The sequence below is a fragment of the Carassius carassius genome, chromosome 49, assembly GCF_963082965.1.
Source record: "Carassius carassius chromosome 49, fCarCar2.1, whole genome shotgun sequence".
Taxonomy (NCBI): Eukaryota; Metazoa; Chordata; class Actinopteri; order Cypriniformes; family Cyprinidae; genus Carassius; species Carassius carassius.
The window spans coordinates 23,353,886-23,367,915 of record NC_081803.1 but is presented as its reverse complement, the minus strand read 5'-3'; the positions used below and the strand labels follow the sequence as shown (position 1 = coordinate 23,367,915).

The 14,030-nt window shown below is 39.8% G+C and overlaps 2 protein-coding genes across 2 annotated transcripts in view; one reads left to right on the top strand and one right to left on the bottom strand.

The window, feature by feature from the left end:
• LOC132132897 (vasodilator-stimulated phosphoprotein-like) overlaps positions 1 to 7,206 on the bottom strand; it is a 20,848-nt gene extending 13,642 nt beyond the window's left edge. Inside the window, exons 1-4 of the mRNA XM_059545461.1 lie at positions 7,182 to 7,206; positions 7,022 to 7,091; positions 3,106 to 3,277; positions 2,857 to 3,031 (exon numbers count right to left, since the gene is read on the bottom strand). Of these exons, the coding sequence (XP_059401444.1) occupies positions 2,857 to 3,031; positions 3,106 to 3,277; positions 7,022 to 7,026 (352 nt within the window). The 5' untranslated portion in view covers positions 7,027 to 7,091; positions 7,182 to 7,206. The remainder of the gene's footprint in view (positions 1 to 2,856; positions 3,032 to 3,105; positions 3,278 to 7,021; positions 7,092 to 7,181) is intronic.
• A 4,709-nt stretch (positions 7,207 to 11,915) lies between these two features.
• zgc:171929 (uncharacterized protein LOC100124596 homolog) lies at positions 11,916 to 13,507 on the top strand. The gene is made up of 2 exons (XM_059545181.1): positions 11,916 to 12,364; positions 13,194 to 13,507. Exons 1-2 carry the CDS (start codon positions 12,157 to 12,159, stop codon positions 13,502 to 13,504), a joined length of 519 nt encoding a protein of 172 aa, XP_059401164.1. The 5' UTR covers positions 11,916 to 12,156; the 3' UTR covers positions 13,505 to 13,507.
• Positions 13,508 to 14,030: the final 523 nt, after the last annotated feature.

The following is a 14,030-nucleotide window of genomic DNA, read 5'->3' as shown; positions in this document are numbered from 1 at the left end:
TCGCGATGCTGGTCCCGCTTTCGCCGAGGCAGAGCGCCGCCAGCATTCGTTGGGTTCGCAGATCGATCTGCTGGAGGGAATGGAGACGGGCACGTCCTTATCTCCTACCTTACCCATCAGATCTGCCCGATTCCGGGGTTCGGAAGCCCGAGCTTCGGTTCTTCCCCCCCGAGCATCGGGCTTGACGCTCTGTCTTTCTTTCTCAGAGGAGATTGACACGGAGGGTGTCGGCGAGCTTGTAGTTGCACAAACATAAAGTTGCATAAGCACCAGTATACAACAATCAGTGTTATGTCTAGCATTATACGGGCAGTGTTAATGAGCAGCTATTTAATCTCAGAGGGGATTTATATTGTTTGTGTGACTAAACTATTCACGCGCTGTCAAGGCAACGCGTGTATTACATCATTTTCAGTTTTGATGTGAGTTTTTCCATACCCGACTGCGTGTCTGGTTGTTTAAACTCCATTTAATAAGGAAGAGTTAGCTCTGTACTTTATCACAATCTAGACCGTGTTTACTTGTCTGATTGTTGGATTGCATTAAATTCTGAGGAATCTAATGACCGTTATCTTACTTCAAAAAGTTCAATATATCACTTCAATGTGTATTGTATCACAATCCAGACCGTGTTTACTTGTCTGATTGTTTAATTGCATTAAATTCTGAGGAATATAATGACAGTTATTTACTCGTAAAGTTAGATGTACTGGAGGGACTGCTGGGCGGGAGCAGCCCCCTCCGCGTACAAACAGAGCGTTGCCGCCCATGTTCCCCGCTTCGGGACCAGAGGCTGAAGCAGTGCTCTGGGCCAGCAACTTCTCAGCCTAATCCGAATCTGATGGAGCCGTACTTCAGGCTGGGAGGTCCACGGCCAAGAAGTCATGACGCATTTCGGTCACGACTACAGAGGGCGGCCCCTACTGGGGTAGAGCGGTGTCCACCTCATTACACGGTGCCCTGCCCTCGGGAGGTGGGTCTGCCAACCCTGCCAGAGTTTCAGGGCGCAGCAGTCTCTAGCGAGCACTGCTCTGTTATTTCCGCCCGTGAGCGTAGCGGAGGCACTCGCCGCCCCTTCGGGGGCCTCTTACACCAGAGGTCAGTCTCGAGAGACTGATTCCCTTAGTACATTACATTTCCATATTCCACCTTAAATTGCTATTACAAGTCAATAAACCTGTTGCGAAAAATACAGCTTTTTGTCTTACCTAATTTAAGGAGCCGTAGTCTCTCTACCTGACTGCCTGTGATGCATTACAATCCTCCGACAAGAAAGTTATCCATGTTATTCCTCTCGTTATTCCAAGTCTAAGCTGAATCCACTCATTTCAGCTTCAAAACTCCACTTGATGTCACGGTGACGAATGTCAAATGCAACTGTGCACATGTACATTCTGACTCGAGTTAACTCGAGTTAATCGCTCTGCTCCCGGGAGTTCTGGCGAGAGTACGCCGGAATGGGGTCCGTCTTCTATTAGTAGCCCCGTTCTGGCCGGGCCCAGTATGGCTCGCAGATCTGATCTCTCTCCTTGACGGCTCTCCATGGGAGATTCCGATCAGGACAGATCTACTCTCTCAGGCGCAGGGCAAAACAATTCACCCTCGCCCGGAGTTGTGGAAGTTGTGGGTGTGGCCCCTGAGGAAGCACAGTTCATAGCTACCGATCTCTCAACCGAGGTTGTTGAGACCCTCCTCCAATCCAGAGCTCCCTCTATGAGGAAACTGTATGCCCTGAGGTGGAAGCTCTTCACCTCATGTTGCAGAGACCACCAGCTTGACCCTGTTAACTGCCAAGTTGGTACAGTTCTTGAGTTTCTCCAAGCTAGGCTCTCTGCAGGTTTAACTCACTCCACCTTAAAGGTGTACGTGGCGGCCATAGCTGCTTACCACGTCCCTTTCAATGGTCAGTCAGTGGGTAGACAACCCCTAGTTACACGTGTCCTCCGCGGTGCGCTGAGGCTGAGACCTCCAGTACAGTCCCGTGTTCCCCCCTGGGACTTGGTTGTGGTGTTAGAGGCTCTTTGAAAAGCTCCATTTGAGCCGATTCATGATATCTCAGATAGACATCTGACCCTTAAGACTGCCCTATTACTGGCTATTACTTTTCTAAAGAGAGTTGGAGATCTTCAGGCCCTCTCTGGCCCCTACCTACTTAGACTTTGCCCCTGGTATGGCCAAAGCATTTTTATACCCTCAAGCGGGTTACGTTCCTAAAGTTCCCTCTGTTACGCCACAACCCATAGTACTGCAGGCCTTCTGCCCTCCTCCCTTTCAAATCAGACCAATTGCTTGTTTGCTACGGTCCTAAAAAGGGTTTTCCTGCCTCTAAGCAGACCCTAAGTCGGTGGATAGTCGAGGCTATCAACATCTCCTATGAGTCCTCTGGTCTTCCCCTTCCCTTGGGAGCCAAGGCTCACTCCACTCGGGGTATGGCTGCCTCTAAGGCCTTCTCAGCAGGTGTGTCCCTCTTAGACATCTGCAACACTGCGGGATGTCCACGCCCTCTACATTTGTCAGATTTTATGACCTAGATATACGAGCCACTCCGGGCTCTTCTGTTCTCTTCACGTTCGACGCAGCGTCTCGTTCCTTCAAGGAACCAGGGTTACATTCATAACCTTGAGACGTTTTTTGCTCCATACTGTGGAAAGAAAAACACCCCCAAATACACACTTAAGAGTTTCTTTTATCACACTTTATCTATTTGCATCTGTAGATTTCAATTTTAATCCATATCTTTAGAGTTTTTTCTCTAACACACAGCAGATTTGTTCCTCTCGATATTCTAGGTTTGTTCATATTTCATTCACACTTTATTCCTAAAAGCATGGTCTCCTGCTCCTTCAGAGCTCTCACCGGTGTCTCCGGTCAGCAGGTCCAGAGCGTGCATCATGCCGCTGGCGAACTGAGCCGCGTCCTCTTTACTGCCGAAGTTCAGACCCCAGACCTGCCGTGCGTCCCGCCACTGGTGGAACGTAGGAGTGGCCTGGTTATACTTGATCCCCCGGACCAGAGGACAGTTAATGACCACCTGAAGAGACACACAGAGATCAAATCTCGTCTCACACATTAGGCACAGGTTTTAATGGTATAAGTCAGAGTTACCTGCTGATCGGCCTGTTGTTTGCGTCCCACCACCCTGAAGCTGTTGTTACTGGGGTTCTGGAAGATGTGAACCCTGCTGATGGCCTGAGCACCAGAACCAGCCGGTAACCAGCGCTTACTGCCGTCATCGTACAACATGACGGTGGCCCGCGCCTGACAGATGCTTTGTTCACTGCAAACACGACATGAAGATCAGACACTGAACAGAGACTTCAGTCTGGAAACCTGCAGCTGTGCTTCACTCCGTACAATACAACATGACAGAATCAACCAGAGGACGTCAAATTACACGCTCTGGAAAATCTTGAATTAAGATGCATTTACTGGAGATACACAATGGCATTGTTTTCTGAGAAACTGTTCACTGAGTTTTAGAGACAGAAAAATCTACTTAATTTAAAGAAAAAACAAAATATTTTTTCTTACAACACTGTCTGATAAGACTTAAAACAACTTAAATATTTAAAAACCATCAAATAACACTTAAGACACTTAAAATTTTGATAACACTTAAAAACTCTTTAAAACTGTCTGATAACACTTAAAACAACTTTAAACATTTTAAAACTGTCAAATGACACTGAAAAAAACACTTAAAGACACTTAAAACTGAATTAACATTTAAAAACTCTTAAACAACTGTCTGATGACACTTAAAACACCTAAAACTTACTGATAACATTTAAAAACTGTTAAAAAACTGTCTGATAAAACTTAAAATGTTCTGATAACATTTAAAAACAATTAAAAACGGTCTGATAACACCTACCGATGCCTAGCAAAGGTCTGATAACATTTAAAAACACTTAAAACACATAAAACGGACTGATAACTTAAAAATGCATAGAAACTGTCTGATAACACTTAAAATCACAAAAAATTACATTAAAACTGATAACATTTAAAAACACTTAAGCACTGTCTGATATCGCTTAAAACATCTGCTGATTTGCCTAAAATAACCTAATTTGATGTGGCTGAGGTCTATAGTATGTTGTAAATTTGTATATATGTATCAGCTTTAAAGCATTTATAAAAATAACAAAAAACTGTCAAATGGCAAAAGTTTTAATAATACTAAATATTTAAAATACATGATTTAACATAAAATCTGTAAAAATATTTTTTTTTACAAAAACACCCACAGATGCAGCAGAAATCTTTAGGTCAATGTTTGCATTTTCTTCTGTCACCGGACACAATTCTGATGCTAAAATCAGGATTAAGCATCAATTAATGTCATCCATGTAAAAAACTGAGCACATAGTTGTAATCGGGCTCAGATTTGACAGGAATCACCCGTTTGCTGTGTTTTTCTGCTGATTAAGAGGACCGCACAAACTAAATACAAAATGCTACAAAATGTGTCATATTTTGTAATAACTGGTGCTGTGAAAGAGCAAAACAGACACTTTTTTGGAATTAGCAGCTTAAAATAAGTCAGAAACAAGAACTGGATTCATTCAGCACATTAGCTGCAGGGCTGTGATAGTGTTCTCATTTTAAGCATAAACTCATTCTTTTTGATCTTTTTTTTTAATCACCTGTATGTTAATTTAAAAATGCTTAGATATATTGGGAAATGACAAAAGCACTAATGAAAAGCATTTGTTGAGGCACCAAAAAAACGTCATTTTACAGTTTTTCTGATGTTACAGTACACTCAAATACTGTAAGTTGTGCAGTTGTAAAATCGATGTCTGTAAATGATGCCAACTGTGCTTTAGTTGCATTTAACTTTTGCTGCTTGTGTTTAGCATTTTGCAGTAAAAATGTGTTTAAGTGAATGAGAATGTGTTTAGAGTTTTGCAAAAAGAGTGCATGAGATTTGCAAATAGAGCCTAACTGCGTGAACGTGTTTAGGGTTTAGCTGAAAGAGTGCTTTATTCCACAAATGGCTTTAAGCTAGTGAGAATTTGGTTGAGAGATTGGGGTTTAGTGTAAAACTGTAGGAGTCAACTGAGATCTACTTAAGAGATCAACTGTACAGTTTAATCTTTTTCAGCATCTGATTAAAACATGAAGCTGGTCATCAAAAGACAAGAGACACACCTGATCACACATGCTTCAAACACACAGATGCTCTCACACACGCCGCTCATGTGCCGCAGTGTGTGTGTGTGAGAGAGAGGATGTGGGAAACCTAGTCTGTCCTCCTGTGCAACACTCAGTTAAACGGCGTGATACAATACTTGACTTCCCCTCAAATACGACAGCTCCACCTCTGATCAGAGCTACTAACAATCAACCGCGCCGAAAACACCACAAATCACATCTGCATCTGACTGAGAGTCATCCCAGGCAAAGTAAAGATGCACAAAGACCTGTGAACTTCATACATCTACTGAAAACACACAGAGACTCACACGTGCTGTTCGTAAGTGATGAACCTACCCTTAACAGTGTGATCCATTATTTAATAATGTTCTCGAAATATATATATATATATGCACATACATTTTTTTTTTCAAAAAGCATTCGTTACAAGAGTATTTTCTGTTAGCTGGGTAGATACTTCCTTCCTTTGTTGGGTTTTTCTGCCACAGATTACTTATTAAAGTTTATGCAAACACAAGGCTGCTTTCATGAGCTCCGAGAGTATTTCTGGCTGAGAGAAGCGTCTGATGACTGACTGTGAACCTCACGCTCATCTTCAAACACTAACTATCTCATGGTCACTTCTACACCTGATCAATACAGTCCCATCAATCTAATCTGACCTAATGAGGACACTGCATAGACTTCTGCTGCTGTTATGGACAGCTTATTAATACTGTAATCTAACTATAACCCACACAGAAAACTTCCTAAACTTTTACAACTAAAAAAGGTCATTGTGTCCCTGGAGCAGAGTCTCAAGACTCTGGGGTATATTTGTAGCAATAGCCAAAAATACATTGTATGGGTCAAAATTATTAATTCTTTTATGCCAAAAATCATTAGGATATTAAAGAAAGGTTGTGTTCATGAAAATATTTAGTAAATCTCCTACCGTAAATATACCAAAACTTAATGTTTGATTAGTAATATGCTTTGTTAAGAACTTCATTTGAACAACTTTAACGATGAATTTCTCAATATTTAGATTTTTTTGCTCCCTCAGATTCCAGATTTTCAAATAGTTGTATGTGTGTGTGTGTGTGTGTGTGTGTGTGTGTGTGTGTGTCTGTGTGAGTGTGTGTGTGTGTGTGTGTGTGCATGCGTGTGAGTGTGTGTGTGTGTGTGTGCATGCGTGTGAGTGAGTGTGTGTGTGTGTGTGAGTGAGTGTGTGAGTCTGTGTTTTGTGTGTGTGTGTGTGTGTATGTGTGAGTGTGTGAGTCTGTGTTTTGTGTGTGTGTGTGTGTGTGTGTGTGTGCATGGTAAAGTAGTAGAAAGATCAGAGTTAACTGGTTCACTGAGGGTGAGTTTGCTGCTTCACTTCCTCAATGGTGCAGAATGAAGCAGGAAGCAGATGAAAGTCAAAGTGTGTCAGAAATGAAATGATTTTTGATCATTCTGATGAACTCACTCACAGAGCAGAAAGTTACTCACAGAGTTCACTAAAATACATATTTATATTTCTGCCCCATCAGGATAAGACAAGATAAGTGCTGATGGGCCTGAGCAAACTCCTCATGATTCTGATGAAGATGATGATGATGAACTGAACCTCTGACCTGAGCTGACCGATGCTGTTCTGAAGAGATCACCAGTGTCTCGAATTATGGCGAAAAACACTGAACATCAGCACTCGAGTTTTGATGAGAGTTAGAAACATCTCAAAAAAGATTCTTCTGTAGTTCAGAAATACAGTTCAGATGCTGAATCGACTCAATAACAGCTCATATTTACACGTCAGTCATCAGGAACATTTAATAAAACTCACGGGGAGTTTCTGAAACACAATTCGAGTGGAATTATCGTAGTTTTGACTCACCTCATGACTGATGGAGATCGATCACGCGCTGAGAGAGAAACTCAACATCCGCTCAACATCGAACAGTTTCCTGGTTTTCAAAAGAGAAAAACACGATCAGACACACACACGACCAGCTGAACAAGAGTGAGCTTCATCTGAGAAGAACTGACTGACTGACAAGAGTGAAGAACATCTCCAGAAGACCTAACACACACACACACACACACACACACACACACACACACACTGATTTTTTTTTAGAATATATATATATATATTTTTTTTTACGAGAACTGGGAACTTTCCATCTTATCATTTTTCAAACATGCAGGAGCGTTATTTTTTAATGTTCTTTGAAAGTTCTGACACAAGTGGAAACATTTCAAAAACATTAGACACAAACGTTCCATTAACGCTGATGAAACGTTTTGAGAACAGAAGTCCGATAACAGCTTTGAACGGAGGTTCTGTTAACGAGAAGCTTTCCAGAACGATCTCTGAGTATTAACAATCATTGAAGACATCATCTGTCTGTAGCTCTCTCTATTAGTCTTCAAAGCTCTTTGCTGACCTCTTGTGGAAACACATGCCAGCTCTCTTCTAACAGTGTCCACTTTGTTTTTAATGAAAGAGTTTGTTATAAGTATAGTATTTGTTATCATTTTATTTGAACTTATGCAGTTTCTCTTATTTACAGAAGTCGAACAAACTACTCTGCTTAAAAAAAAAGAGTTAAATTCCTTTGTTTCTATTTCCTTTATCATGCCTTAACAAACATTTGTACAGGTGACTCGAGATTCACTGGCAGTGAAATGATTCACACAAACACAAACCGGTCAAACTAAAGTAGAGATAAAGTATAGAAAGTGAACTGATTTGTATACAAATAAAACATGCCTGAAAAAAGCAGGGAAGCGCAGCAGATGTGGGCGTGTCTTCTGCTCGGCTGCTTTGCATACGGTGACGTCACAGCACTGACTCCCGACCAGACTGAACTGGAGTCAGTGCGATGCTATTATTAAAGCGTTAGAATTGAATGTAAAGATGGTTGTGCTTAAAGACAGTTTCACGGTTCATTATAATCCGTGTGACTTTATGCATTAATAAAACACATGAAAACATGTTTTAAAAGCGATAGATAGATCATCCAACAATAAAAATAAAAATCCTGTCATCATGTACCCACTCTCAAACGATCAAAAACCTGTATGATTTTGTTTCTTCAAATGAACACCAAATATATTTTGAATAATGTATACCCAAACAGTTGATGGTAGCCATTGACTTTCATTTTCTATACTATGGAAGTCAATGGCTACCACCAGCTGTTACCAACATTCTTCAAATGATCTTCATTTGTGTTCAACAGAAGAAACAAACTCATAGAGGCCTTATAGTAAAATAAATGAAGCAATCAGTTTGAGGTCAAATATATGATTGTAAAGTCAGAAAGTGCTCCAATTTACACAAATCTGCCATATATTCTTCAAAATCTGATTCAGATTCGAGTGGTTTATAATCATTGTAAAAACTCTTCACTGGAAACATTAAACACGTGTTTAAAGAGACATTGGTGCTGATGCACAGAGCGTCTGGAGCTGTAGTGTGGAGGTCTGTTTGTGTCAGCGGGTGTGGTTCACATTACAAACAGAGACATTTTCCAGTCAAACACGGTGCCCTTCTTCATGTCCGAGCAGGTCAGTGCTCAAAGAAACATGCAAATGAGTGTGTGGTGCGGTGTGGACTGTTTGAAGTGTGTCTCATGTCAGCTGTATACGGTGCTCTCTCTCTCTCGCTCTCTCTCTGTCTCTGTTTCTTTCTCTCTCTCTCTCTCTGAACAGATTTGCATACAGTTACAGCAAGTGTGTGGGTGACGGTATCTAGTGTAGTGTACCTGGGTGTCCTTCAGCAGCAGAACATCAAACATCACGAATATATATAATCTATAATATCTATTTCTCCCTCTGAGTTCTGCATAAATCACACTGCGTTTGCATAATGACACAATGACGCTAAGATCACTAAGACACTATTGTTTTTATTTGTACATTATTTTATTTCAAATAGCTATTGTATTTATTTAAATATTTTATTTTTTATATTTTCCATTTTAATGTTATTTTATTTTTAATATTACTATTTTAGTTTTTTTGTATTTCAGTTTTATATTTCAGTGCTTCAACTTAAACTTTACGTTCGTTTTTTGAGATGTCTCTATATATATGTTTTTTTTTTCTTTTTTCAGTTTTAGTCATTTTAGTTCAACAACTTAGACTAAATGAAAATGAGAAATGTTGCCAAATTAAATAAATGTAAATACATTATAATAATTATTATTATTTAATATTACTATTTGTTTAATTATTTTTTTATTTCAGTTTAGTTTTAACGTATTTCCAGTTATTAATTTTAGTCATTCAGCTTTGTTTTTAAATGTCTATAAAGTTTATATTCATTTTTATTTCAGTTTTAACCGTAGTTATTTTAGTACATCAGTTTAAACTAGATGAAAATAAGACATGTGGCCTTGGTAAATAGCTTAAATATAATGTTTAAATTGTTTTTTGATATCAGCGTTAACATTTATTCAGCATTATTTTCAGATAATGTCAGTTTTTGTGTTCTTTTGTTATGACAGCTTTTATTTTCCAGTTTAGTGCTTCAACTTAAACTCAGTTCACTTTTTAAATGTCTATGCAGTATTTGAGAAATGTGAAATTTTTTTTTTTTAGATCATGATGTTTTTATTTTTAGTTAACTCTTATAGCCCTGCTGCGATGCAGATGCGTCCGTCTCTATCCAGCAGCTGATCTGCACTGTTTTTGTCACTCGGTGCATTAAAGTGCGGGATGCGGTTAGACTGACAGATAACTGATGGCGAAGCAGAAGAAAAGCACACCTGTTAGGACTGGAGAAAGCCATTCAAGCCCTTCGACCGGGAGGTTAACAGATAGTCAACAGTAAAGCAGCCCATTTGAATTGCCTTTGTCCCAGGTTAGGTGACATAAACCTGACAGACAATCAACTGGAACGTGAAATAAAAGCAACATTTTCCTAGCAGTGCGGCTGTGAATGCTGTGCCCTTCAGCTCCGCGCCGCCGGAGGACCATTTGCATGGCAGGTCCAGTTAAATGAGGAGCCCAGATTCTCTCTACCTGCCATGCAAACCAGTGGAGCAGCAGTTAAAGCAGCTTCTCTCCAGAGATATGGAAATCATCCGCTCTCAGATTGACTCTCTAGACACTGAGCTGTAAAGCAGAGCTGTGTGTCAGTCCAAGGCGGTCTGAAGATGCCTCGCTCGTTCCTGGTCAAGAGGAAGCAGTCGGCCTGCGCTGGATGGCAGTGGAAGGAGCCGGAGCCGGAGCCGGAGCCGGAGCCGGAGCCCTGCTTCAGTCCTCACACAGGTACCACATCTGAGAATAATGAAAAAATCAGCAATCCATCTTCATTTGTTCTCCTCGCGGCGTCCGAACCTAACTGGACTTCTTCTGCGTTCACTGTCCATTCAGTGAAAGCCAATGCGGTCCAATGTGATTTGGTTGCAGGGTTGGGTTTATTGAGATTTCGATTCACATGCTTGAAATCGATTCATTTTGATTCATCTATCAGATACAGTAAAAAAAATCTCTCTCGAGTAATGCTGTCAAATACAACAAACCATGTCAGTCGGTACACTACTCTATTTTTATTCGTTTATTTTTGCTTAATAAAAATTAACATAAGAACTTTTTAATTACATTGCAATTTTATCATTGAAATAAAATAATTATTCTATTTTAATCATAAAAGAAACATTGTGTTTTATGTTTAATTCTATTTTAATAATTTGATTATTAGGCTACTCAATATTTGTCTACAATATTCTGTTAGTGATAATAAAATGTCCCTTAGTTTGTTGTTGAAATATTAACATTTAAACATGGTTTCATGGTTTATTCAAACATGCATTAATATCAATGTTCAGTAAAATCATGAATATATGTAATATAGTGCATGTTTATCATAATGCTCTTGTCCAGAGTTATTGTTTTAGCTGACTGTCTTGAGTCTTTCCTGAGGGAAATGTGAGGTTACTGTTCGATTACATGATTCACGATTGATTTCAACACCTTCTGATGTTCAGTTTTGTTCTCTCATCAACTGAAAACAGAACCGATTCTTGATTTTTAAGAATCAATATCATCACAAAAAAAGTCTGAAATCTTCTTCAAATAGTGTTTTACAGAAGAAAGAGAGTGGGGAGGATGATCGATTTTTAAACAGTTAAAATCCAAATGAATCCAAAATGTTTGCAAAATGCTGTATTTATGTCAATATTTAAGAAAACCCAAACTGTGCTGAGATTTGCTGTGAAGTCAGATCTCAAACATTTCTCTAGACTCTTACTGGATGAGAGTTATTGTCTCCTATAAGTGCTTTATTTCTCCTGATCTGGAAATACTTTATTAAACATGATTTTAGAGCTTCAGATGTCACTCTGTTGACTAAGAGACTCTTCTCACACTCTCTGGGCTTTATTTGATCGAGTGAGAACAAAGACTTTCAATCAAGAGTTGTTGACAAACGTTTAGGAAACGATTGGGGTTTGTTCTTTCATTCATGAAAGAAATTAACTTCTTTTTTTAAATGATTTATTTAAACATTTTAGAAACAAAGAAGCATTACAAAAGGGATATGTGTCAGAGCGAAATATATAATAGCAGCGAAAGAGATTCATTTCTTAATCCAAAATCCTCAAAGTCCTCAGCTTAAATAGTTTTCATCTTTTACTACTGGTTTTTTTTCGGGTTCTGGCTTTTATTTTGTATAGGATTGTTATTATTATTATTGGTTTATTTAAGTGGTTACATCTATGCTTTGCTTCTGTACTTTTTATTATTATTTTTGTTGCTAAAAAAACCTAATTAAAACACCTAGGGGAAACAAATGTCAGTCAGTAACTGTGTAATGTGTGTGTTTCAGCGTCTGTCCGGACTCCCAGCGCTGCTCTGGAGTCAGTGTGTGAGCACAAACACACAGCTGCTTCTCAGAGCTCTCTTCCTCATCCTCATCCTCCTCCTCCTCCTCTTCCTCCTGCGCTGGCCTCAGCGTCGCTCAACAAGGTGAAGCTCCTTCAGATCCTCAGGGTTTGGTCCTGGATCTTCAGAAAGCTCATGTGTCTCTCGCTCTGCTTCCAGGCGCGTGAACCCAGCGGCTCGTCAGAGTTCCTGTGCTCCGTGTGTCATAAAGTGTTTCCTCTGCAGCGCATGCTGACGCGTCACCTCAAGTGCCACAGTATGATCAAGAGACACCCCTGCCGGTTCTGCGGGAAAGGCTTCAACGACACCTTCGACCTGAAGAGACACATGAGAACACACACCGGTGAGATCACTCAGACTCACACCGAGACTTTCCTGGTAACGCAAATAAAATATCAAAAACTCTTTATTTCAGCTAGTTGCCAAACATTTTCATTCAGTTTAACTTGATGTACTAAAAGAACTAAAACTAAAATAAACAAAAACAATATATTTCAGCATCATTCCTCCAGTCTCCAGTGTCACATGATCTTCAGAAATCATGATAATATGATGATTTACTGCTCGAGAAACATTTCTGATTATTATCAATGTTGAACACAGTTGTGCTGCACAATATTTTTTAAGTAATAACTTTCCATACATTGCACGTGAAAAAGTAGCTATTGTGGCTCTTGTTCAGAGTATGTAGAATAAGAATATATTTTTTGGAACATATTTTTTTCTTTGTATCTGTCAAAATAGTACAAGAATAGGCTAATTCAATATATGTAATCTCAAATAAGGGTTAGCACAAATGTAATCCAAAAGTAATCAGGTTATGTTACAAAAAAAGTGTAATCTAATATATATATATATATATTAACCAAACAGGTTAAACAGTTAAAGGTGCAGTAAGTGATTTCTGAAAAAAGCTGTTAATATTTGAATTCATCAAAACAAACACGCACCTAACTAATAGGACCCCACCCCTATCTTGATAGCCCCGCCCCTAAATTAACGAACACTACAGCACAGGCACCTCCCCCGTCATGAGTGGACACGCCCCTTCTGCTGATTGGCTAGAAGTATACTGCGCGTGCATACTGCTGTACTAACCCTGATTTGAATGAACAGTAAGCTGACGCTCTCTAGGTTTTCAGACTAGTCTCTCTCTCTCTCTCTGTGTGCAGGTATCCGTCCGTACCGCTGTGATCTGTGTGAGAAGGCCTTCACGCAGCGCTGCTCTCTGGAGTCTCACCTGCGGAAAATCCACGGCATGCGACAGCAGTACGCTTACCGCCAGCGGCGCTCCAAGATCTTCGTGTGTGAGGACTGTGGCTTCACCTCCAGCCGACCGGATGAGTACTTCCTCCATGTCAGACAGCAGCACCCGAGCAGCCCGGCCCTGCGCCGTTATTACCGCAAACACATGCTGGAGAGCCCTTCGCAGCACAGCATCGCCCCCTTCATGCTGTACCCGGCTGCAGGACTCTACATGTGAAGCACAACAGTGCTGTTAGTGTGTGCATGCATGATGCAAGCACACTACATGCATACTACGCACAGGATATTTCATATCTTAATTTCTCATCTCCAGTAAATTATTGTTGATTTAAGGATGTTTAGATATTTGCACTGGAAAACAAGACACAAATACTGAGGAAGATTCTTTTTTTTAGCAGTTCATGCATTTAAGACTTTCTGCTCTGATTTACAAACTTTTAAGGCTTTAATTTGTGGAAGGGTGAATTCCGATGTTTTAAGACCCGTAGAAACCCTGCATGACATTAAACACGCAACATTATCATCATTATTTTGGCACTTGAGGAATAAAACATGCAGTAGAGATGACAACAATGTAACAATCTTCTGTTGTGAATATATAATTTTACATAATGTGTGCTATTTCACATACTATTTTTCTAAAATATTCTGTTCACTGCAATCTGTTCAACTGTTTTCAGAATAAATTCAAATAAATCTTTCTTAAAATATTTTAATACCACTCATTTAGTTTATTCTTTGAA

What these genes read in the sequence shown, in the direction of transcription:
- zgc:171929 (XM_059545181.1), top strand. Translation starts at nt 12,157, where the DNA reads ATGTGTCTCTCGCTCTGCTTCCAGGCGCGTGAACCCAGCGGCTCGTCA. An exon ending in ACACATGAGAACACACACCG is followed by an intron (nt 12,365 to 13,193) that starts GTGAGATCACTC and finishes CTCTGTGTGCAG; the next exon opens with GTATCCGTCCGTACCGCTGT.